The 25,390-nt window shown below is 38.4% G+C and overlaps 2 protein-coding genes across 27 annotated transcripts in view; both read right to left on the bottom strand.

Annotated features, from left to right (window-relative positions):
* Nucleotides 1–25,390, bottom strand: part of SPIDR (scaffold protein involved in DNA repair) — a 1,328,422-nt gene that overhangs the window by 500,985 nt on the left and 802,047 nt on the right. The gene's annotated exons all lie outside the window — the stretch shown is intronic.
* The window catches only part of DTNA (dystrobrevin alpha), a 287,062-nt gene that overhangs the window by 60,371 nt on the left and 201,301 nt on the right, over nt 1–25,390 (bottom strand). For all 26 annotated transcript variants that reach the window (XM_042463198.1, XM_042463199.1, XM_042463215.1 and 23 more), the window contains 5 exons: nt 16,710–16,795; nt 15,014–15,168; nt 12,342–12,447; nt 9,229–9,395; nt 6,157–6,281 (listed from right to left, as the gene is read on the bottom strand). In XM_042463198.1, the coding sequence (XP_042319132.1) occupies nt 6,157–6,281; nt 9,229–9,395; nt 12,342–12,447; nt 15,014–15,168; nt 16,710–16,795 (639 nt within the window). The remainder of the gene's footprint in view (nt 1–6,156; nt 6,282–9,228; nt 9,396–12,341; nt 12,448–15,013; nt 15,169–16,709; nt 16,796–25,390) is intronic.

The following is a 25,390-nucleotide window of genomic DNA, read 5'->3' as shown; positions in this document are numbered from 1 at the left end:
AAAAAAGGTTGCACATGGAGCGGCACTTAAGGAACCCTTCCAACTCTCCTTATTTGTCAGAGTCAGTCCCAATCAATCTACTGTTGTCTTACCGTTTCAGCTGCTTTTAAAATGTCCAAGCTTCTCTCTCTTCTTCCCACTTCCCCCTTTCCCTTAGCTTACTTCAACTGATGCAGTCAAAGTGCAAAAGTAATTTTCATTCAATTAACTCAGCAAGGAAGAGAAGAGAGGAGGAGGCACAATCTTGCCCTTCCCTGTAAACTCAGGCAAAAGCAAAATAGTACAGCCTATCCTAGCTTGTGTGTTTTCTTTTTAAAAACATCTCATCTTGACTACACTCTGTTGCTTGGCCACACACATCACAGTTTTCATCTGTGAAAGACTGGAGAGTATGAGAAGGGTGAGGGGGAATATCTTAAGATCAAAATAGACCAAATACCTGACTGCTTTTTTACAGTCCTTAATTTCCCTCCATCTATCCTTTTGGTTGGCCCAATAAAGATATTGCAACAGGATTGATTTGAGATCCTCCCCCCCGGTATGGCCAATGCAGCTACCTTGAAAGTTTTATATCCCAGGATGCCTTCTTGTATTAAAACACACTGGTTGTAATCCAGCTAACGTTAGTTATGATGAGGGTTGAGATCCTCTGCATACTAAGTTCCAACAAATAAATACAGATAAAGTAAGGCTACATGTCTCATTGAAAACACCAGGATGAAATTAATCACAAACAATTCCTTCCAGTCATTTCAATAGGCTATGATCTCAGTCAGCTTTTGTAGATGGGGACAATTTCCTATCATATACAGTTTTTATTGAAGGGAGAAAAAGAGCTAGAGACCAGAGTAATTTCTCTAGATCTTAGTTAACACAATGATGAATTACATGGATTTCAATTCCAATATAGCCGTCAGTTTTCTCCTCATGTGGAAATATATTAAAACAAAGCTGTTTTTCAGGGCAAGAACTCCCACACTGTTGGGTCAGGTCATCTGCTGCAGGTGGCACAGTTTGGAGTGAATGGGTAAAGAAAGGAATTGGTGTCTCAGTTGGGCAGCAAGACATTTTAACCTATTGGCCCTAGCAGCAGCAATAGTGTGTGTTCACATAGGAAAGAGAGAGCACCGTGGCTATGTTTGAAACAGGGTTAGCTCAAATATTAGATAAGCTCCTTCATTTAGTAGATTTTGGTGTTGGAAACAAAGTGGAATGTGTTGTTCATTTGTTATTGTAGTTTTACCGCCAGGAATGAGGAAAGACGCTTGTGGGATTTTTCTCCCTCAAATGACAGAACAGTATGGAGAGTATGGGTACTATGTATCTAGACTTAGGGGAGGGCATTTTTTTGTAATGCTTCAAGGAAAGAAATGTTATAAACCACCCCTGGATTCAGAAAGTAAAAAGCAGGCCAGTACCCCAATGTTTTGTTACATTTGACACATGCATAAAATACTGATTCCAAATTCTCATCACACAGGTTATTTTAGCACTACAGTTTACAATACTACTGCAAAGTTGGCTGGGAGGGAGTTATGATCATAGCAATAGTGTCACAATGAATTTGAATACTGAACAGTAACCTAGATTTATTGACACATAGTTTCTCTATTTATGACCATTACTCAGTCATGATTGTGGGGATTGCTGACACCAGAGCATGGGGAAATGATGTTTCCTTCAGCTATGGGGGAGTCGGGCTATGACGGGTTACTCATTTAAGTTAGTTAATTAAGTATACTTAACTAAATAACTGATGTAGAATACTGGTCATATTATCTTAGCTACATTGATTTTAGCTTGTGAAGGGAGTGCTCATTTTCTTCACCCAAGCCCCACAACGGTTAAAATAAGTATGTTTTTAATGTTTGCTTTATGTGTGAAGCTATTGGCTTACTGGTTATTTTAAAATGACACAAGGGCAAATTCTTCAACATGTTAACGAGCTACGAGCTACAATATTTCATCAATTATTCACAAAATGGTTTACTTTAAATTTGTCCTCTGACTCTTTTGGTCTTTATTATCTTTTCAGCAGATTCTTTCTGTTAAATAATCAGTATACAGTTAACAAAGCTTCTGATACAAAAACTCATGCTTACAAAGTCTTTTTATATCAACCAAGCTCCTGCTTTTCTTCCTTCTCCTGTGTCTAGCTGGATTTTTTTTTTGACACCGGCATTGTGAAGCCTTGGGATGATGAAGGAGGGCTAGAGAAATACAAACTTTTCATGTTGTGCTGCAGCGATATGTCTGCAGTAAACAATGCAATAAAGCCTGAGCTGGGAAAGAATGGGATTCTGTGTAAAGAATTACAAATGTAGCAGCATGTGCCTGACCACAACAGACAAAGTAAACAGCAGCTGTCTCCAGAATCTCTTACTATGGATACAACAAAACAGAGAAAAGCAGAGCACATAAGGCTGCCTCACCAGCATGTTAAAAAAAAACCCCACAGACCTATACATTTGGCCACCTAAATGGAAATCATAAGGAAAGTGGAAGGTTAGTGAAAGAAGTTATTCCTGGATGAATTTTGGAAGAAGCCCTCAAGTGGGATCTAGAAGATAACAAAATGGTTTTGTTTACTTATGCAAAGTTTACCTGACTCAGGTCCTGTCAGCATTGGGCATGCTATTCTGGGGAACAGTCTGGAGTATCTTGGTCCCAAAGCTGCCCCAGCCTACCTCATGACCTTAGGCCCTCCGTTCTGATGCCAGATTTTTGCACACATGTCCTACTGTGCTACCTGGTGTGGCTACCGCAGTGGTGAGTTAGTAATCCTGAGGTCAGAATGAGGTGCCCAGCTGTGGTCCCATGGCTGGGCAACTTGTTCTGACCTCAGAGTGACCCACTGCCATGACGGTGGCACAATAGGACAAGTTTCAAACAGCCACTCATTGTTGGAACAGAGGGAATTTTGAAAATTCATATTAAGAGGGGTATACCCCAGGTTTGGCACTGAACAGGTTTGGGCCCTGCATCATCTGCAGTCCCTGCTGAGAGGATGGGGTGTGTGTGTTTTATTTGGCTTGTGGAAACAGGGCCTTGGTTGTTTTATTTCACACATGCGTGACATTACTTTTGAATAAAAGGTTGGCTGAAACACATTGGACTGCTTCCTTTTTGTGTGTGGAGTGTATGAATCTGTTCCTATTCTTTCCACATTATTTCTACCTCTGGTACCAAACAAATAATGCCTATGAACATATCCATTAACTGAGATATACATGTTCTTTTAGGGTTTTTTTCTTTCTGTTTTGTAGTCTAAGAAACCAAATGGGTTGAGTTCCAGCATTTCAAACCAATTCTTTTGAGCATTACAAATTTATTGTCAAAACCAATTTTTAACTAAGATGCAGCCTTTGAAAGCATTAATCACTGAGTTTAAACAAATAGAGCATTTCAGCTATTCAACACAGCTTCTGATAAGATTTTAGTGTAGAGTTTTAATTTATTACTATAATACATTGATTAGCCTTATAATAACTGCTCATTTATTTAGAATGATCTTAGTAATCATTGCACAGTATTTAATATCCATGTGAGATTTTTCATGTCAGAGAAGGCTTAGTGACTTCCAACAGTGCAGGCAACCACAGACAGTCATTATGTAACATAATATTCCTTGTCCTTATTACACCACATGCGCAATAGGGATACATACAAATACAGAATGATTACCTACATGGAGAAGAAATTTTGACTTAAGGCTGATAAAACAGAACATAAAAATAAATCTATTAAAGGTCTGTACTACTTAAAGACATTTACATCATGGGAGAAGTAGTTAATATACAAAAACTACTGAGTAAGCCTGAATGGTATTTCTCAATATACTAGGAATAAGGGCCAGAGTCCTACTTTTTTAGTTTGGATAGTTATGGTGATGGAGGTGAAAGTGGTGAAGGCAAGAAGAAAATTGTGTTGGCAAGGAAGAAGCCACCATCGGTGTCAAAGAGAAAAAGGAGGCTGCTGGCTCCAGCTCTCTATACCTCAAAGGTTTGGCTTCTACACGTACTCAGAACCAAAACAGTGAGTGCAGGGTGGCTAGAATAATTACCTCCTCCCTGGCCAGGAGACTGTTGAAACTACCTCATCTATACTATCTGAGTTCCTTAGAAGCCAGGCATAGAGGAGCCATGTGTGGACTGCTCCTCCCCACTGGGAACCAGGCATTTGAGGGCTTGGTGACATGTAGCTGGTGCCAACACAGAACAACCACTTCTGCAAGCAGTTGTTTCATAGTGGTGTGCCCCTATGGGAATGTGGTCTATCCTTGTTAGAATGACCCTATACACATATCTTATTATAGGAGGTCTAAATTCTGCTAGTTCTACCTATAGTGGACCCAGTGAATTGCTGGGACTTACATATATGTTAGTATACCATTTGCAATTGATTCCTCAAGTGTGTTTAAGCCTAGCAACTGGATTTAGGGCTGAATGATTATATATCCATGTGACCACTTTTTCAAAGTGCTGTGGGAACTTAATTATTTACATGTCAGGCAGATATTCCATGGACTCAAATCTACTTGATTATTAGAGGCCTAATTTTCACCAAGGTTCATACTGGGATGCATAACTTCAGAGAACAAGCAGGAACTCATATTGATTATTGTGCCTGCAAGTAAAAGGTTATCTTTACAGAGAATGTGTGCGTGTGAGTATGTGTGTATGTATTAAAGAGATGTGTTATATCTATGTCTTTGCTCTGATATATCACTTTTTTTTCTAAATGGAATATTTTCTTTGGACTGCATTCAGTAATGTGAATCTTAAGATATGAGTTACCTGTAAATTTGGCGCATTTTCTTGATAATAGTTTAGGGATGTGGGGCAATTTCCCCCAAATGACTAACACAGCGATTGACATTTTTTTTCATTTAGTTCTGAAAAAGGTAAAAATCTGGAAAAATCCCAAACCAATCTGGGTTCAAAAAGGTATCCCTTCTCTGCAACCTTCAGTGCTGGATCAGTCCAGCACAAACTGTCTGCTACCTCTCAGGGCCTGAAATTAGCAAAGCCCTCTGAATAATAAAATTACCTTGCACCCTCCCCCAAATTGGGGAGAATACTCTAGGACTTCTTACATCTGACATATTCAGCATACCTTAATATCATTCTGGCTATTTTCTTCCATTCTGCAAAGCCACCCCTGCTACCTCTTTCCCACAGTATGTGACACAGCATGGCAGATTATGGTATCTTAAAATTTCTCTACTATTTGGATCTTGATTTGAGTGACAGAGAATGTCTGGGGCTTGTAACACACATCCATCCTTCTGATGTGAGTTTTTGAGTCTCCAAAAGTCTTCTCTGAGCCTGAGAAATTTACTGGTATCTGTGCTTTTAAACCCACGCAATGACCAATAATGTGAAAATTTCAGAGAATTTATTGAAAAAAAATTAGAAAAGCAAAGTCAATTTCTATTTTTCCCCAAACATGCTTTACTTTTCAGATATTTAATGGTTTAAATGGCCAAAACCAGAACTGGATCAAATTAACCTTTGAGTCCTACTAAATAAAGGACTTGCTATACTGAAATTCAGAACAATAATTCCAGAATACATTTTTTTAAAAAAAGTTTGTAATGTAATTACAGCATTTGATTTAAAAAAGTTCACTTTTCCTTCCACATTTTTTTTTGGACTTTACAGTATCACACAGGTGAGCCAAAAGGTAAAGGTAAAGGTATTCCCTGTTGACAAGGTTGTCAAGTCGTGTCCGACCATAGGGGGTGGTGTTCAGCGTTGTCAGAGACTGTTCTGTGATCATGTGGCCAGCATGATTGCACAGAACGCTGTTTACTTTCCCGCTGGAGTGGTACCTATTTATCAACTTGTATTTGCATGCTTTTGAACTGCTAGGTTGGCAGAAGCTGGGACTAGTGACAGGAGCTCACCCCATCATACGGTGCCCGGGTCTTGAACTGCCATCCTGCTGATCTTGCAATCAACAGATTCAGCATCTTAACTACTTGAGCCACTTCATCCCCGCATCCCAAAAAGATGAATAAATCCATGCCACAATTTGGTAGTTTAATAAACAACATTATATATAGGAAGGAAAAGTCCCTTTATGCCCTCAAATCAGAATAACTAGAAGGCCTAATAACAAAGGCTATTATCTCCAGAGCACAGAAATACTTACACAATATGAGCCAAGTTTAGAGGTTTTTCAGGCTGGTCAGGGAACATTGGGTGCAAAGGTTCACGGCTGGAAGCACAGCTTAAAGACTTGCTAAGTGCATTAGTTAGCTTCTTAGCAGGTGATTTCTGGGAGGAACAAGGAAGGAAAGGTAATTTGGACAGGTAAGATTTAAACTGTTTGTGCTACCACAGAACTATGGGAAAACAGAATGTTCTACTTCCTATGGATCTGCTTCCTGCCACTAGACCGTGTTTACTCAGTGGTTCAGTATCATGTCCTGGACTGAATCCTTTTACACCTGATAATGGTTTTCAGCTTCTTATGGGGGAGGTATTGTATTTACTTACATATATATGAGCCCTCAAGTCTATTTTTCTCTCCCAACAATACGAAGGGTGGAAAAGGGTGCAAGTTAATCCAAGGCTCACTTCCAATCCCTCCACATTACTACATTCAGAGAGAAAAGCAATACTTGATTTTCAGCCTCCCTTTGTTTTCTCATAAATTGACACCAGCCATCTGACCTGTAAACACCTGACACCCACACACCTATCAGTTGTTGATTCAGCCCATAATCTTCATGATCCCTTTCACACTACTCTTAGTCTCAGGGGAAGGCAATGGTAACCCCTCTCTGAAGAAGACTGCCAAGAAAACCATGATAGGTTCACCTTAGGGTTGCCATACATCAGAAATGATTTGAAGGCAGACAACAAATATAACATTAAGATCGAGTATCATGGCAATATCCTATGGAGCCTGGGGTTTGCAGTTTGGACATGTATCATAGCTCTCCGGCAGAGAATTCTAAATGCACTACCTTAAATGGAAAATCCCAGGATTCTATGGAATGGAGCCATGCTAATTGAATCACAGTGCTATAACTGTAAAGGGCTCCATGTTAAGACTAAATGCAGCAGACCTAAATGTTGACTTCTCTATTTTTTCTTATCTTCTATGTCAGGGGCAGGAAATGTTTGGCCCTCCTGGTGTCTAACAGCTCTCATTAGCCCAGCCCAACATGGCCACAGCTAAGGAATTGTGGGAGTTGTCATCTGCAACATTTAGAAAATGCAAAGGTTCCCTATTTTGTTCATTTGTACCACATAACTTGATTAAGACTTATGGAGAACTCAGAAGGTTGTGGCATTTTGGTTGGTCCAAACTACTGCCCAATAATCCATTTTGTTTCCTTTTGTTTCCCCCTAGGGACCAGAACTGCTATCTGTGAGTTTTTTTAAAATGAATACTGTACCTGATCAACTACTCATGACACAGTCACATCTAGAAATCAGCAAAGATTTCTGTTACTGAGACAAAGGTCATGTAAGTCATAAAAGTGGCAGAAATGAACAGATGTGTATCAATATCATTCCTTTTGTGGTATATGAATCAACCTTCATCCAGGCACCCTTTACACAGTCAAATAACTATGTCCCAAAAGTAAGAGTTCAAAAGCAATTATTAAAATAGGATGTTCCAGGTTAATTCACCCCAATGAGTGAGTAAGCTACCTACCTAGTATTGCTAGGCTAGAAATCATAGCTGTTCATTTCTTAGCTTTTGCTTATTGTATGCAAACCCATCAGAGGCATCAATCTACACACATAGAATGTTTGTACTGCAGTAGTCTAGTTTGTATTCACTGTCTTTATTGTGCATCACTCCTTTCTAATAATGCAGCTGCCATCACTCCATGACATGAATCCCAGAGGCTGAGGGCTCTATCAACCTGATCCACAGCCCAATTAACCTGCCCTTATACATGCTTCAAAGCATGTATAATTGATTACATTGAATCTATTACTAGGAAAATGTGCATACTGTAGATTAATATCATACATGAGCTTGAATCTAACAAACGTATACTAATTTGTGAAGTTGAAGGCTTTCATGGCTGGCATCCATAGTTTTTTGTGGGTTTTTCAGGCTATGTGACCATGTTCTAGAAGAGTTTATTCCCGACGTTTCGCCAGCATCTGTGGCTGCCATCTTCAGAGAAAAGCAGATGCCAGTCACAGATGCCGGTGAAATGTCAGGAATAAACTTTCCTAGAACATGGCCACATAGTCTGAAAAACCCACAAAAAACTATTATATTAATTTTCTTATGATTCTGAGCTAGCCATATACTGGATCACTGATATAAACTGATATCCTCATACAGTACATGTTGCAGCTGGATGCAAAACAGAGTTGATGGTGGGCAATCCAGTTCATGAAGGCTAGGCAAGCCAGTGTGGTGTACTGCTTTGAGCACTGGACTATGACTCTAGAGATCAGGGTTCAAATCCCTGCTCAGCCATGGGTGACCTAGAACAAGTCACATTCTTTCAGCCTCTGAGGAAGGCAAGGGCAAATCCCCTCTGAACAAATCTTGCCAAGAAAACCCCATGATGTGTCTGCTTTAGGGTTGCCATTTGCTGGAAATGACTTGAAGATACACAACAACAACAACAACAACAACAACAACACTAGGTGAACTATTTTGGAGTGAAGAAATTACAGTAACTAAATGATATTGAATATATATCATGCCTACATTTCTACTGAAGTTAAATGAACAGGTTTAATAAAGAAATGAATACTCTGTAAATAATACACATCATTCTTTTCAGGTGTACATTCCATTGAGATGCCATAGTTCTCTTTAGATATACATCTATTAACATATCAACCACAGAACAGAAAAAGCCAACTTATTTGACTATGTCCTATGAAAAAAACAACTTACTGTGGAAACAGTTTTATATTCCAAGAACCGCCTGCAGCTGTCCTGACATCCAGTACAGTATTAACATGTTGGACAGTTCAAATTCACACTGAGGATAGCCACACTGTCCAGTTCTTCCGATTTTTCATCTCAGAACTGACTGGGAACAGGGACCACAACTGGGGCTTCTCCATTATAGAGATGTTTAGCTAAATTGGCAACTTTAGTTTTCTATCTGTGGTTTTAAGGGAAACAATTCGGTCAGTTCCAACTCCCATCCTTGGTTTTTTTTTTTTTTCCTTTCTCTCTCTGACTGGTGGAGTTCAAACAGTCTGCAGCAATTCATGAACCTTCCCTTACCCATGACGTGTATTCTTTCATTTGATGCTGGTTGCTATGGGAACCACTGGCATGTCCCCTCCAGAAGCAATCTTGACAGAGCTGGTAATTGTGACACTGTTGGCATCGATAGCGAAATCCCATCATGCTCTCACTATGGCAGTAGGAACACTCAACGGGGTGGAAGACTACAGGAGAAATAAATTTAACAGCAAAACAAAACAATCAATGCAGCATTAAAACTCATGCCATTAACAGCATTGCCCTTTGTGTCTGTTGATTTTCAACATCAAATGTTATTCTGAAATTGGCTGAAATCTAAATGTACAAGATTCACATTTTCCCCAACAGACAAAGAAGCATCTGTTACTGTCTAAAAGAAAATGTCTTCTGGTAAACAGAAAAACCAACACAGGGAAAATCTACTTTTATCAATTGGGAAAGGTAGGGGGATATTGGAGGGGGGGATGGAGGGGGGGAGCACAAATGCTTTAGGAGACAACAGTTACTAGAGCTATACTGAATACTTGGCAGCTTGATCTTATGCTGAGCTGGCATTCCTAAATACAGTCAGCCCTCCTTATTCATGGATTTTTTATCCATGGATTCAAGCATCTATAGCTTGAAAATATATTTTTTAAAAGTATAAATTTCAAGTAGCAAACCCTGATTTTGGCATTTTATATAAGGGACACAATTCTGCTAGGCCATTACATTTAATGGGACTTGAGCATCCATGGATTTTGTTATCTACAGGGGCAGAGGGGGCTGGAACAAAACCCCAGTGGATAACAAGGGCCCACTGTATATGGAAATCACATTGGAGGCTCACAAAAAGACTTGTATCTTTTTTTTTTAAAAAAAAAGCAGAAATATAGCACTGGTCAGGGTTTTTTTATATTGGTGTATATACAATTCTCCTAGGATTACACATAACCTCATATGAAAATTGTACTAAAATCTTCGGCTAGTGAAAAGAGGAATGTAAAATAGTGATGTAAATCTTCTGTTGTCTTAATTCGTGTGTGTGACAGCAAGACACCAATTTCCCCTTTCTCACTTGAAAGATGGGCATGTTATTTCTTTTTATTCTTGAGATAGTTTTCAAATGTGCTAAAATTATTTTTGTTTTGAACAAATTGCATATAATTGAACAAAATGCATAATTTTTGAAAATTACATAGCTAAATCTCAAAAGCTGCTGTCTTCTTGCATTAACGTTTACAATTTAGAAGCACTGGGTTTGTTATTTGTGCTAGTCCTTCCATGCTTGCTGTGTACTTTCATCTAGAACAGGCGGTTTTGAGCAGACATTTTTGCACAAACTATAGAAAACTCAATGAAAAGCAAAGTTATCCTCTTCTCGCTCCGGTGACAAGAACTATTGTGGAGGCTGGCAATTTCTTGAAAAGCTGTCACAATGTGTTAACATAGTCTCTTTAAATGAGAATGAGAAATACTGCAAAAATTCTTCATATCTCTAGAAAGAAAGTAACCACAGCATGGAAAACACCACGAATCTGCTTCTCTGAGCAACAACTTCATTAATGCCTGATTAGAGACAATGTGTCAGAATTCACATTAACTGGCTCTTTGCACCTAACATGCAGGAGTTTAAAAATGCAAGCAGGATCAGCTAGGAAAGGACTGATATTGTATGCAAACTGAGCAGGGCTGAAGTTGGAATATAACCATTTGCACCTCTGATACATTTCTAAGGAATATTGTTCTTATGGAGCTGGCTCTTTTTTTTTTTTTTTGGCAGGGAGGTAGCAGAGAGTATGAGGGAATGACAAAAACCCTGTTCTACCATTTCGTAAAACAGAAATAGTAAACACACAATGTGGGAGTTGCATAGTCTTTCCTTACTCTATGGGTGGAGAGTGATGGTCTGAACAGGTGGGCCTCCTCTACTTCAGGATCAGAATTCAAAATGATCTTGACAGATTGGAGAGATGAGCCCAAACTAAGAAAATGATTTCCAACAGGGATAACTGTAATGTGCTACATCTAGCTAGAAAAAATGAAATGCACAAATATAGGATGTTAGACAGTGGACTAGACTACTTTGGAGGGTGGTGGATACTCTTTCTTTGGAGGTCTTTAAACACCAGTTGGATAGGGATCTTTCACAAGTGCTTTAGTTTCTGCATGGTAAGTGGTTGGCATGGATGGCCCTGTAGCCCCAATCAATTCTAAGATTCTATGAGTTTACAATCTATGTGTCGACACTCTTCATGCAATCCCCAACATTAGTTTTTCAAGATTCCTATTCACATGTAAAACCCCTAGGCATACAGATGACTCTCCTCTTTGCAGACACATTCTTCACACATGGAGACTAACAGTGGAGCCACTTCCTTCCTTGTGTTTTGTTTCTTTTATATTATGAAACACCTGAACAGGACTAAAGCCATGTTATAATGACTAGGACATGTTTTCAATGTCTCAAAGCACAGACACTAAAGCACTGTTTTTTTCTTCTGACATTCAGAAAAAATAGAGGTAATCTCAGCAGCTATTTGGATAAATGTTTTGTGTACATTTCAACAAATTAATGGGGGTGGGAGAATATATTGCTTCAATCTTCCTGGAAAGGATGGAGATAAATTTAATAAATAATAATTAAAAATATAGCATAAGCCGCCAGCCAGAAAAGTGGAAATGCATTTTAGTTCTTGCATGATTGTAACAATATTTCTTATGAGATTTCTGTTCTAGTTCACCTTGATCAAGCCAATAGAAAGAAAAATAAAATAAAATAAAGCACCTATACTATAGAAATTGGCACTACACTTTTACTGACTCTTCCTTTTGAATGATCATAACATTTATTGAGAAAGATACAGTGGGCCCTTGGTATATGTTGGGGGTTGGCTCTAAGACCCCCCGTGGATAACAAAATCCATGGGTACTCAAGTCCCTTTAAATATAACGGCACAGTAAAATGGTGTCCCTTATATAAAAGGGTAAAATCAAGCTTTGCTTACGGAAATTTGTATATTTTAAAAGTATTTTCAAGCTGTGGATGCATGAATTCATGGATTTAAAATCCGTGGATAGGAAGAGCCAATTGTATAATCATTGTGACTCATTTTAATGTTCTACTTGCTACTCATGTTGTACCTACATACCATTCTCAACATTTGCCAGTCGATGCAGAAGCGGTAACCACACCAGACACTGTGGTGGAGGATCAGACATAAGAGTGTCCAAGAAAGCATTCAGTGTGACTTTTTTCTGTTTTTAAGAACAAAGCAAAAAGAATTCACTATTAACACAAGTCTAAAAGGGGACTCTATTCCTTGCAGTGGGAAAATACTTGAAGAAAAAATGAAATGCAAAATCATATTTTGAACGCTTTGTTTATGGAAAGATTATACTCACTAGTTAACGATAATATCCACCAGTTCTTATCTTTCAAATCAGTGTTATTGATCTAACTATGCTGAAGAGGCATGCATCAGGGCATATACACTGCACCAAGCACAGTCTGGAGGATCTTCAATTAAGGAAGCTTATGTAGCCCAACTACAAAATAACATTTTAGAAAACTTCACCCAAAAGCATATCATTCTTGACTACATGAACAAATTAGTCTGATTTGGTATAAAACAGCTTTAACACTCAAATACTGTATAAAGAATAATTTCTCCTGGTCCACCGGAATAAAAATTTAGTAACTAAGCTTGCATGACATCACACACAAGGATTTGCTTCTTGTTGTATCATGGCAACAGATACTCCCATCAACTCCTGAAATGAATGTTTCTTGAAAGAGTACCTTCATTCTACACAGAACTGATGGATTCAGTGCACTACCCAGTTCTCCAGTTCCCTTCTTCCCAAATCTCTGATCTCAAGGATCTCAAGAAAAAATGCTGCCTTGTTCAATACTTTGTTTCCCACTCCATGATTTTAGGAGGTATTTTTCTGTGTAAGGAGGTTGCTTGCATGTGGAACAAATGGTCCGTAATGAAACAGTGTGTGTGTAGGCAAGGGGAAAGACAACTTAGAATGTAAAGAAAATTTGAGTCATAGATTTGGACTTCTAAAAGTCTGGAAGTCAAACTAGACCATATTCTTAATATGCTTTCAGAAGAAGAGAGGTGAAAATACTTTGGTCTTGCAATGTGAATTTTATCACTTATATATTTTGTATTTAGTGTGGATTGATGTGTAATTGGCCACTGAGAAGTTAAACAGACTTAATTTGCAGGTCTGAATGCTCAGGTATGTATCTCTGAGAAACTTCCATAATGGGAGCAAAACCTTTAAAGCAGGGGTAAGCCAAATGTAGCCAATGGGCAGCCTGTGATCCTTCGACTTCACTTTTGCAGCCCCTGATATCTCCTGAAACATCCAATTTAAAATTCCACACAACAACTAAATTCCTCATAATACCCAATTTAAAAAAAATAGCAATATTTTTGGGATTTTCAACCAAAAATGTATGGAACACCTCTCAAAAATATAAAAACACCTCAACCCCACAAAGAAGCTCCCACAATACACATATTTTTATTGGAGATGTCAACATGCCAACAGGAAGTGAAGTGACTTCATTTTGGAATATGCTGGGGATGGCTCAATTTTGCCATTTGATAAAGATTCTGCTGAAGATACAGGTACTGTGGAGCAATGTCAAAGGTGTGGCACGGGTTGGGTAGGGAGTAAACTGCCCCTTCACCCCATGCATGAGCACCACTTCTGCCTTTAAGTCTAGTTTGATACATGAAATATAGGTGCTGTATAGATGGGCCCTATCGGGCGCCGCCATTACATGCAAGGGGCGGCGCTTCCTGATGCGCCTTGCCCCTCGCACGTAATGAGGGCGTAAAAATGGCAGTGCCCTATACACATGGGCGCCGCTATTTTGATGTGATGAACGCCTAGCGTCCACATGCCTCGGTACCTTCATGATGCCGCAAGTGCGCCATTGGCGCCTTGCGGTGTCATAATGGCGCCGCAGAAAGAAGCCGCTTTTTGCGGCTTCCTTTTGTTGCTCAAGGGAGCCGCGCGGTTTGTCCGCTGCGGCTCCCTTGCGCAACAAACGAGGGCAGTGGGAGACCACTCTTTTGGGTGGTCTGTATCCCACCATAGTTAGTTTGACCCCGAGGAGCTTTTGCTTAGCTATCTTCGTATCTTGTTTGGTAGCTCCAAGTACTGGCCATCTCCATAAGAAGTATTACTGCAGTTTCTCAGAATGTGATAAAGGGTTTGAAGTCCCATTTATCTTTGAATCTAAATTCTGCAGTATCATGAACTGTGTTGGAAGAGTAGTGGTGAACTAAAATGTCAGTTAGTTTGTTCTTCTAAGCAAAACTCAACATGATATGAAGTAATCTCTCACAAATATGTTTCTCTTAAAAAATATTACAGGATAGCCAGAGGCAGAAGTATATTTGCTTAGCAGCAGCAACAACAAATGGAGGCAGAGAAGATGATGATTAATTTGTTCCTCTTTTTTCATTGATTAAAAAAATCTCATACTCCAACAGTTGATTTTCTCCCAGGCAGAGGAAAAGATACAGAGACATGTGCTGTTGCTCTTAGACACCTCACAATTCCCTTATATATTTTTTTAAAATGACAACAAAACACACCAGGAGATACTGATGCACCCCTTGTGTCATATTTAATTTTGCCCTTCAAAGACATTTGAGATGAAAAAAGAACAGACTCTTTCATTCTGTAGTTGGAAAAAGTATCCAGAACCAAGTTAAAAACAAACAAAATGACATCTTGTTTAATGGCAAATTGGGAGTATCAAAAAGAAGATATGAAATGATGTCATTTTATTTACCTGTTGAGAAAAGCAAGATTTCGCTGATTGCTCTGTGTAACCAAAAGAAGGACCTTCAAAGACAGCAGTGGGCAGCTTTAGAACTTCTCGTAGAAACATGTCATATTTTCCATAAATCATTACACCACTTGTGTCTGATATCATTGAGAAAATATCTAATACAATAAAGAAGGGAAGGGGGTAGGAATAAAGAGGTAGAACTTATGTTTTAATTTTAAAGAACTTTCTAATAAATGTCAAGCTGAACTGAAAATAATGCTTACCGATATCCCCTTTCCATATAGTAGCAGAGCCACTGTGGTGTTTGAGTTAGACTATGACCCTGGAGACCAGGGTTTCAATCCCCACTTAGCCATGGAAACCCACTGGATGACCTTGGGCAAGTCACACTCTTTCATCATTGCTGATGGACTGCATCTGTGGATACATCCCAATTCTGCTGTTTCTCTTTCCAATCTTCCTTTGCAGTTCTTTTGTTCGAGGATTGCTGTTCTGAGGCCTGAGATGGAACGCCCAGGTAGATTGAAGTGTTCTACAACTGTTTTTTGTGCATTCCCATTCCGAAAACACAAAAAATACAAAAAACCTAGCTGCAAAACAATTGAATTCCCATTCCTAATACACAAAAAACAGTTGAAGAACACTTCAATCTCCCTGAGTATTTCCTCAGTTTATATAGGTCTGTCTGTAGATTCTCCACTCCACACATGCATCTGAGGCACAAGTCTATGAAGGTCATGCTACCAAGTTCTTTTTTTCAGTTAGTCTCAAAGGGCTACAAGATCCCATTGCATATTGATTTCCCAGATTAACACGACTATTATCTTTGAATGTGTTATATTACTATTACCAGTAATGAAACGGGAGTTGGGGTGGGTGTCAATGTATTATATAGAATGACTTCACAATCTGAGACTATAGTTGTATTTCTGTGTCCTTTGTGCCTTTTAGTTTTTGAATGTTTGGACTATATTTATCATAGCCAAAATTTAACTTGGGTATCACCCAATGAAAGAAGTTGAAATTGATGAAGTTATCTACAAAATCTGCAGGTTTCCCAAACATTTTTCAATTGCTTCTCTCTCTCCCTTTTGTTTTCTAATTCAGATGAAAGAGGCATACTGTAAAGGTTTTAACAAATACTTCGGCCCACACCGACTGTAAAACAAATGAATTTTTAAAAACAGACTTTTAGTATAATTTTAAGAACCACCATAGTTTTTATTAAACTCGCCTCTAGTTACCCATGCCAAGGTATCAAATAACATGAGCAAAGGGGATATGTGTGTTTTATCTGTTTTATGCTGCCAATACAGCATCTCTTTGAATGCTTAATCCTGCAGAACATAAAGCAGATAAAGATTTTGGGAGAAAACCGTGTGATTCAAAGCATATTGCATTTTCATATTATGAAATAGAGGTGCCGGGGGAGAAGGAAACAACACTTAATGCAGGCCACTCAGTGCATTTGACAGTCCATAATATTTTTTTCAACAGAACTCAGGGGGGAAAAGCCCTTTCCATGAGCAACACATCAACAAGGAACATTTCCTCTTGAGGCTCTCTCAGTACCATGAAAGTTTCTAGTGCGCCTGCTGATTTTGATTCATAAGACTATTGTCAGAGCCAAACGCAGGTTTGCAACCTAACTGAAAGAAATAGCATTAATAAAACACACGTTTTAAAAAGCACTTACATCTTAATTTATCCATGATTTTTCCTCCGCAAAGTGTTGCCAAGGCCATTTTGACAGCAAACACAGAAATTTTTCCATGACCTTCTCTATAGAGTAAAGGAGGGGGAAAAAATCATTATATTGGTAAGAGACTATATTTTTGCTCTCTTGATGAACTAAATTTGTAAATGTTCTTTGGCTTAGAAATGAATCTTTGCAACTTTACAACATACACACATATAGAAATCAAGCTTCTGAAGTCAAAAGGCGACAGATTAAAACATCTTTAGCAGCCAGTATCTAACTATAGAGGTGTACTCAAAATTCGTCTTCTACAATCATATTGGTCTTTCCAGCTGCCGAAAGCTTCCAACATAGTGGTAGAATTTTTCTGGTTGAATGAAGGAATAGGTGATTTAAAAATATTTCTCCTTCCCTATACTGTACCTTATGCCATATTAAAATTTGCTCCAAATGGCTGGTGGACATTCCAGAACAGTATGGGGGATGGAACAGGGGGTTGCAGGAAAAAGGAGAAATAATCAAAAATTGCATTCATCTCTTTCAGCTGATGAACTTCCTGAGAAGAATTCTATTTAAGAGATACTAGTTCTGGAAGAAGTTTGAGTCCAAACAACAGGTTACAGAGGTAATAGCAGAATAGCCTGTATAATCTGGACAAAAGAATTGTGGCTGGATTGTGCCTTTTGTTCACACAATTGCTTAATAAAATATATTTCAGATGTTTAATATTTTATAGATTAAACAATATGCTTCAGTATACAACATAAAGGGGAAATTGCCGAACATAATTTCAAAGTACAGTAATTATCAAACAATCTAATCCCAGTAAAATAGAAAGAAGTTTAGGCATTTTTATGGACGTAAATATAATAGAAACACATAAAAAACAAGCTTAGGCATTTTTAAGGAAATAAATATAAACTGCTCATCTTGTATCTAACAATATATTTTCAAAATCTTGACCTAAATCCAGTGTGCTGCTGGTGCCGATGCCAGTGTAAAAGAACTGATTTTGATAAAGAAACAAGTATCATTCTCAAAGAAGACAAATGGAAAAACTCTCGAGCTCAGAGGAAATGGCTAATTATATTCATTTTTTAGCCAAGGAATAGGAAATAATATGAGAAATCTATGGGATGCTTCTAAAGCCATTAATAAATAATGTAATATATCAACAGCCTCAAATAAAAATAAGATCAAAATTAGAAAATATTTCATGGAAATGCTTCCTGAATAAGATGAAGGACCAAAATGAATTCAGTCAGATTATCTGTGTAGTCTACTGGTGACACCAAGGAAGTAACTGATGTTTTAGAAGCCTGTGTATTTGACGTCTAGAAATCATTAGAGAGTAGATTCTTTAAAGTAATTTTTCATCATCCTCCATTCAGTGTCCTCTGTTCTCTTCATAATACTATGACAACTGCCTATCATGGAAAGGGTCTTTTCAGTAGCAGCTCCTGGTTTGTCACTCTTTCTAAATGATATTTCCCTGGTGTCTTCACAAGTAACATTCAGAGGCCTGTCTAAGATCGTCCCCTTTGGACAGGCATTCATCCCTTTACTTTTATTTTTAATCTTTTCTAGTTTAAGTCTTACTGCTGGCTTGCAACATTTTAATATACCTTACTGAGTAGACACAGTTTCAATTGATTTATTTGTTCTAGTTCTTAAAAGCATGATCTAATTGTTAAATAAAATATTAATAAACTGCCCCCAAAACATGTGTCAGTTGAGCGGAATATGACAGAATCCTGTGTGACCATTATGCACTATATAGCACCATGACTATGTAGGTATGGTGCTACTTAGTGGATTTTAGCCAATGTCCCCTGTCAACTCCACTTACTAGTAAGTAGCCACTGGGATTGATGAGAGTCCATTCCCCTGTTGATTGAGAAGTGGCTGCCCGATGTTCCCACCCTCTTCCATGAATGAAGGGCAGCAGACAGAAAACAAAATTTCTGTTGCAAATTCTCCTCATGCCAGAGATCACTTGCGCAAGAGGAGGTAGGAACATGTCAGGCAGCCTCTTCTCGATCAACAAGAGAATGGACCCCTGACAATCCCAGAGGACAGTGAGTGGGGCTTAGTGAAATTTCATTGTCCCTAAGTAGCCTCTCAATGCACTGTGAATACATAGCTATTAATAATGCATAACTGTAGGCAATGCATTTGTAACTACCCAACAAGATTCCAGCCAACATAATACATGCATACATACGTGCATGTGTGTGTACTTACACACACACACACACACACACACATTCCTTAAGCTCAGCAATCTGTAAACAATTAGAAAGTTTCTTCAACACTCATTGTTTTACCATATCCTAACAGACCACAGTGGACAAACCTATGGCCTTTCATATGTTGTTGGACTGCGTTTACCATCAACCCTAGCCAACACAGACAAAACCAAGCTGCCTATCCCTGTAGCAGACAGCAGGGGATATCATTTTGCACTAGCTTTTATAGTGACCACTTCTGCCTTATTTTCGTACGTCAAGGTGTCTACACCTTTAACATTTTTAATGGCAAGCAGAAATAACTTTACTAGCAATAGGAACTTTAACACCAATGGGAAAATTGTCTTAATGCATACTGTATATATAGCAATGATGGGTCTTTCTTACACTAAGAGTAGTTGCATAGGCTCAAAATAAATGATAAAATCAACTATATTAGTTCTAGAAATGCAGAAGAGACTATCACTCAGTTTACATGTTATTGATTCTGCATCCAAAGTTCTTTATAGAAGCCTTAACAGTTAAAGAAGTAAGAGTGCCAAGAAATATATAATTTTTTTGTTTTATTTATATACCGCTATTCCAAGGATCATAGCGGTGAACAGCAAGTAAGCTAATTAGCAAGTAAGCTAATTTATTATATATAATGGTCCTTATGCAGTCAACAATTACATAAAAAGAGCCAAGTTGAATGAGTCCAAAGTTGAATGAGTCCAAAATTCCAACATTCTGTTTTCACAGTGGCCAACAAGATGCCTACAGGAAGACCACAGGAGGACATGAGTGCGACAACACTCTCCTGCTTGTGTATTTCAGCAACTGGTATTCAGAGATGTGCTGCCTCTGATACTAAAGGTAGTGGCAATAGCTGCCATGACTAGTAGCCATTAAAGCCCCCAGCTATCCACAAGCAGATGGTCCAAAGACTGGTCAACAAATTCACTTTTCATGATATGGTTGCACTGTGTTGGAGTATCAACCCTTCAATTGTGGAATGTTCCTCTGCTTGATCTCTTTTTTGTGGTGTGGTGTGGTGTGGTGTGGTGAGGGAGAAGATCCTCCATTCTCACCATTGCACCCCAGCTTACCTCATTTAGCAGGGTACCACGTATAGCATTTTAAGGGGCTAGAAAGGATACTGTAGGAAGGAGAGGATGGGGAAATCCAATTCTACCAGCTCACTAAATCTGCAGCCTAGATGGATGCAAGAAGTGGACAAAGAGTTCAATATCTTTCCCTTAGGTAAAATGATGCACTTCTCTTAAGCACTGATGCTCAAGGGGAAGCAAACTGTGCATCTCCACCCTCAATTCGGAGCAAACTCTGGCTGGGCATTTTAATACATACAGCAGGTTACTAGCTCTGCTGTTCCATGTGGTGCACTGGTGGTCTCTGGCTAACCATGCCAGCTACTTTCCATAACAGAAAAACTACTGGTATGCAACTGTCTGGAATGACCCAGGTCCCAAATATCTTCTTCTAAGCCTTAGAGTCTAAGATGGTCCATCTCAGGCTATCTGATGTTGGTGGAAGGAGAGGGCTGTCAATTACTTTCTTTCAGTTTGCCAAGAACCTGCACTATATTTATCCCCACTGGTTACAATTGATTTAGCCATTTGTTGAAATTTGATATGGACTGGCACCAGTCCAGTAACCACCATTTTGACTAGCACTAGTCTAGAGGTCTTGAGAGCCAAGAAACTATGATCAGAGTGTCATGTTCTGTTTTGTGTGGACAGCTTCTTTCTATACTGTAGTTGGTATTGCTGTGTACAAAGGACAGCTAGCAACAATGGGAAGTGAGTGATGGGGAGAGGCAGCAGTTTTCATGGACTGTTGGCAGCAGCAGTACTTCATAACAATGAAGCAAAAGGCTTTTTGCATTTATGCCCACTTATTTTGTCTAATTATGTTGTTATTTCAGACATTTTAGAGAACTCTCCAGCAGCTTTTTAAATCTTCCTTGTAAGCTGCACTGTGATCCTTAGTAGGTGGGGGTTATATACTTTCATTCTAATAATATATTCTGGGAAATTAATTTAATCAATCTTGATGGTTTAAATGAGAGCAGGGCATGTGTATGATAAATACAACAAGCAAGAATGTTTCAGTTCAAACTGAGCCAGCAGCAGCTAATGGGCTAAATAAATGGTGGAGATCATGCTTTTTGGATTAGAAGTCCCACCAGCCCTAGCGACATAGTGAATTGTGAGGAATGCTGGGAGTTGCAGTCTAACAACATCTGAAGCACTGCATGAATCACATTTCTGGCCTAATTTCTGTTAATTTTCAGTAGGGTGCACTCATTGAAACCAATAAAAATCCAGTTAGTTGCAGCTCTAAATCCCAGTAATTTCAATCTCTAAGTAGGACTAATGTTGAATTTTATCCACTGAAAGTTACAAATAAGTTGTGGAACAGTACCAAAAAAGGAAAGCCAGGAAAAAAAAATGTAAATTTAAAATAAGATTAGCATAGTGCTTGTTAGGAACAAAAATACTGATGTGGTATATTTTAGAGCAAAATAAGAACTCTTTTCAAAAGACTGAACTGAAATGTTATTGCTATGATTGCAGAAGAAAATTTGAGTAGTTGGTCCTGGGAACAAAATCAGATTTGATTAAAAGAAAATCTCTCTGAACCTCTCAGTAATTTGAAAAATTTTAGGTGGTGTGTATGTACCAAAGTAAATGTCAACTTGTGTGCCTAGAAATCTCTCATTTTGTCACATCAAATTATTTAATTAGCTTTGTATTCATTCTGCATATATTTTTCTGCTCATAAAAGTCAACATTTCAGAGAAGATGGGAGGACAGGAAAGTTCACTGTACATAGAGGGAATATATGAAGACTTTATTTAATAAACCACTAAATTGAAACAACTGGGGAACATTGGTCTTTGGAAACAACAGGGAATCAAATCAACCCCCTCATATTTTGACCACTGTAAAGCCTTCCTTAATCTCCCCCACCCCAGCTTTCTTTAAATGCATTTCCAAGCAGCTGCCTGTAGCTACAGAGATTATTTATGTATATAAGAGTTCTATCCTGCCTTTTAAAGGGCACTTATATATCCCTTTAATACTTACTCATCTTACCTTCTCATTACTCTGCTTTACTACTTGGCTCACAGTTAGTTGTGATCATATGACCCATATTATAACATCAAAATTTAGGGCTATGCAAAACAATTCAGGTCAATCTGGACCGATTTGTACCAGCTCTGGATTGGATCAGATTGACTCAATTCAGTTCAGAATGATACAGGCCTGAATCTAAATGTTACTCTAGACTAGAGTAGACCCAATGAATGAATGTGATTTATTTGTGTGTTGTCTCCATCCTCAACAATTGATTCAACAATCTACTCTCGTTGGGACTAACCAACTGGATTCCAGCCATAGTGCAAAGTATTCCATACTGATCCAAGCATGTAAAAAACAAGAATAAACACAAGAAAAGGATTGTTCAAGATCAGTTATCTCCTGCATCTTTTTGTTTTTTTGCTATAGCCAACTGTTGGTAGCTGATTGTTGACAAGGTGGTGGTGAGGTTTTGGACATATTGTTTGCTTTAAATTCAGATTGGTCTCTCTGGATCTTTTCTCTTTTAATATCTCAGTCTTTTGTCTTCTTAGATAGTCTGCTTGTCTTTTTTGTTAATCTGACTAATGTAGTTTTAGTAATAACTTTATGAACTTTAACAGATTTGGCTACCAGATGAACTGTGCTTGCCATCTTGACACAAGAAGTGAGAAGCATCTGAAGATTGCTTCCCCAACTGGTACTGTACTGTCCACTCTACTGTCTCCTCTGCTTTGGTGAAGTTCTTTGATTGCAAAGGATGAAGATCCTTTAGGTGCTCTAGGAAAGTATTCCAACACTATGAGGACAATGCGAAGAGAAAGAACAGTATCAATTGCCAAGTCTGAACAAGTGTTTAGAAATGTTTGAAGCTACCTGTCTGAAATTTGGTTAGCTTATGCCTCTCTTTAGGGTCTACCAGGTCTTCAAATGCTATACATATGTGAATAAAAAAAAGCTAGAACTATTATGGGTTCCTAATAGAGATCAATGTGGGAGGACTTGCAAAGTGAATTTCTAGCTCTTGATTTGCATTTGGGCTCTGAACTGGATCAGGTTGGATCCAGATAAAACTGACTGCCACTGCTAAATCTGTGTATTTCTGAATCTTCTACTCTTTGCAAATGCATCAACTAAAGTGTATAGTACAGTGCACCCTCCACAACCACAGGCTTGCCATCCATGGATTTGCGCATCCATGGATAGCAAGCCCTACTTACTTTAATGGCTGTGCATGCATGTGGTTGCAACAGAGCGCTCACATGCCACCACTGAAAATCACGGGATGTGAGGTTCTGTGGTTTTTGCCATCCGTGGAGCAGGGGAGCAGAAGAGAACCCCCACCGATATGAAGGATCCACTGTAACTGGATCAGGAAGTTATTTAATGCACAGTCCTATACTTCTTTCATTGGATTATAAGCTGTGAAACTAAGGCATACTCCACAGTACACTGTATAGCACTGCATTGTTAACAGAACTTTTAAAGAATAAAAAAAATTGCTATGGTACATTTTAAGTAGCAATGGAAAAAACCTGATAAAATTTCAAGGGCTAGGTCGTTGGTTTTTTTTTTTTTTGGGGGGGGGTAAATGTTTTGCTTACGCATGTGAAAATTTAGAATTTAGAAGAAAATTCCTCTGCAGATCTTCTCAGACTTTTTATCCATTCTGATGACCCTATGTTTTGTAGATTCTCACGTTTAGGAATTCTGTCTACACTTCTCAAACTTCAAGTACATGTTCTAAGCACTGTGACAGAAAAAATGGTTTACCTGGGATTTATAGTCCGAAAAGGTTTTGAGATGGCACGTGGCAATATTCATTTTTGTTCTATATAATCAATATCTATTTCCTTTAAATGAATAATAGAAAGAGGCCCAAAAAGGGTGAACTTAAACATAGTAAAAATTTGCTGAAGTAGAAATTTTAACAAGATGGATAAAAAGGTTGACATGACATATTTTGAAGGATAAATGCTGGTGCAGGATGTCTACTTTGAGTCAGAATAATGTATGTTGATAAAGGATTTGTATGGAATGTGTAGACTACTGAGTGCAAGGCCAGGGTTGATGCATATTATTTGGTGAGAGGCCTTTGATAAGAGAAAAGCCTGGAATGTGGCATAGGTTGCTAATGCATAAGTAATGAGATTCTGATGTATTCAGAATTCTATATCCTGATTGAATGACTTTTTGTATGTTTAAAACTGTTTACATCCAATAGAATTTTGTCACATAAAGTCTTTGTTAAGATGTCTATAAAAAGGAGGACTTTACTTTTATTCTTTATCTCAGGGGTTAATTAGGATCCAAATCCTAAACTGAGATCTTGTGAGCAAAATAAATTGTTTTCTTTACTAAACTGGGTCTTCCTTGCTTGTTTGCTGTTCTGTTCAAGAACCCATCATGTAAATTGGTTTATTAATATTGATTTCTGTAACATTTATACCCTTGAACAATCTTATGATTTGGGCAATACTCACATAATTTCATCCAGTTACCCAATTAGCAAAAAATATGTTTACCAAATGACTGGACACTTATGTAAGAACTGTGCTGTGTTATTTGGCTCTACCATTTTCAAATACAACACTTCTTCCTTTCTTCCTCAGGGACATGTGTTCCAGCTTTAAATGTTGCTATACTAAACTCTAGAAACAAAGTAAATATGCAAATGATGTCATTTTTACAGCAATGATTTTCCCCAGAGGGTAAATGATTTTCTTGAAGTGGGCAAAAAAGGATATGTCAGGCATTCACAATTAATTTTCTCCCAGTTCATGTTAAGAATCTGCTAATGTAAGAGTCTCTCTCTCTCTCTCTCTCTCTCTATATATATATATATATACACCGTTGTTTTGCAGTCTTTTCAAAAACCCTGAAGGCCACCGTTTCAGAGCCTACTGACAATTTCCCCTTGGAGAGGGCTGGAGCAACGGTTGAGTGCAGGCACATTGTGCTTCTGCTGCTTTGTCATGTGGAACAGTTCCCTTTCCTCCATCCCAGCTGTTACTATGGTGACCAAGCTGTACTAGTTGATCTGGCTCAGAAAGGTACACAGTACCAACAAAGAAGTCCATCAAGTATGTACTGGGGAAGTGGGCAACCGGGAAAGGTAGACTAGCAGAAGGATAAGGAAGTGTATTTTAATGGTCTTTTAAATTGTGTAGCTTTCCAACTAGGGCACTTCCAAACCATAAAACGGTAATGTGGTAATAGATAATTTGCACCTGTCAAAGTACAAAGCTGATCCCAGTCAATCCAGTTTGCAATTGCAGGCTGCCAAGATGCTTTTGAGAGTGGCAATAACAAGCTGATAGAGCCTGCGCTCAATTACCATAATTTG

This window comes from Sceloporus undulatus, chromosome 4 (genome assembly GCF_019175285.1).
Source record: "Sceloporus undulatus isolate JIND9_A2432 ecotype Alabama chromosome 4, SceUnd_v1.1, whole genome shotgun sequence".
Lineage (NCBI taxonomy): Eukaryota > Metazoa > Chordata > Lepidosauria > Squamata > Phrynosomatidae > Sceloporus > Sceloporus undulatus.
This window is presented reverse-complemented; position numbering and strand designations above follow the sequence as displayed.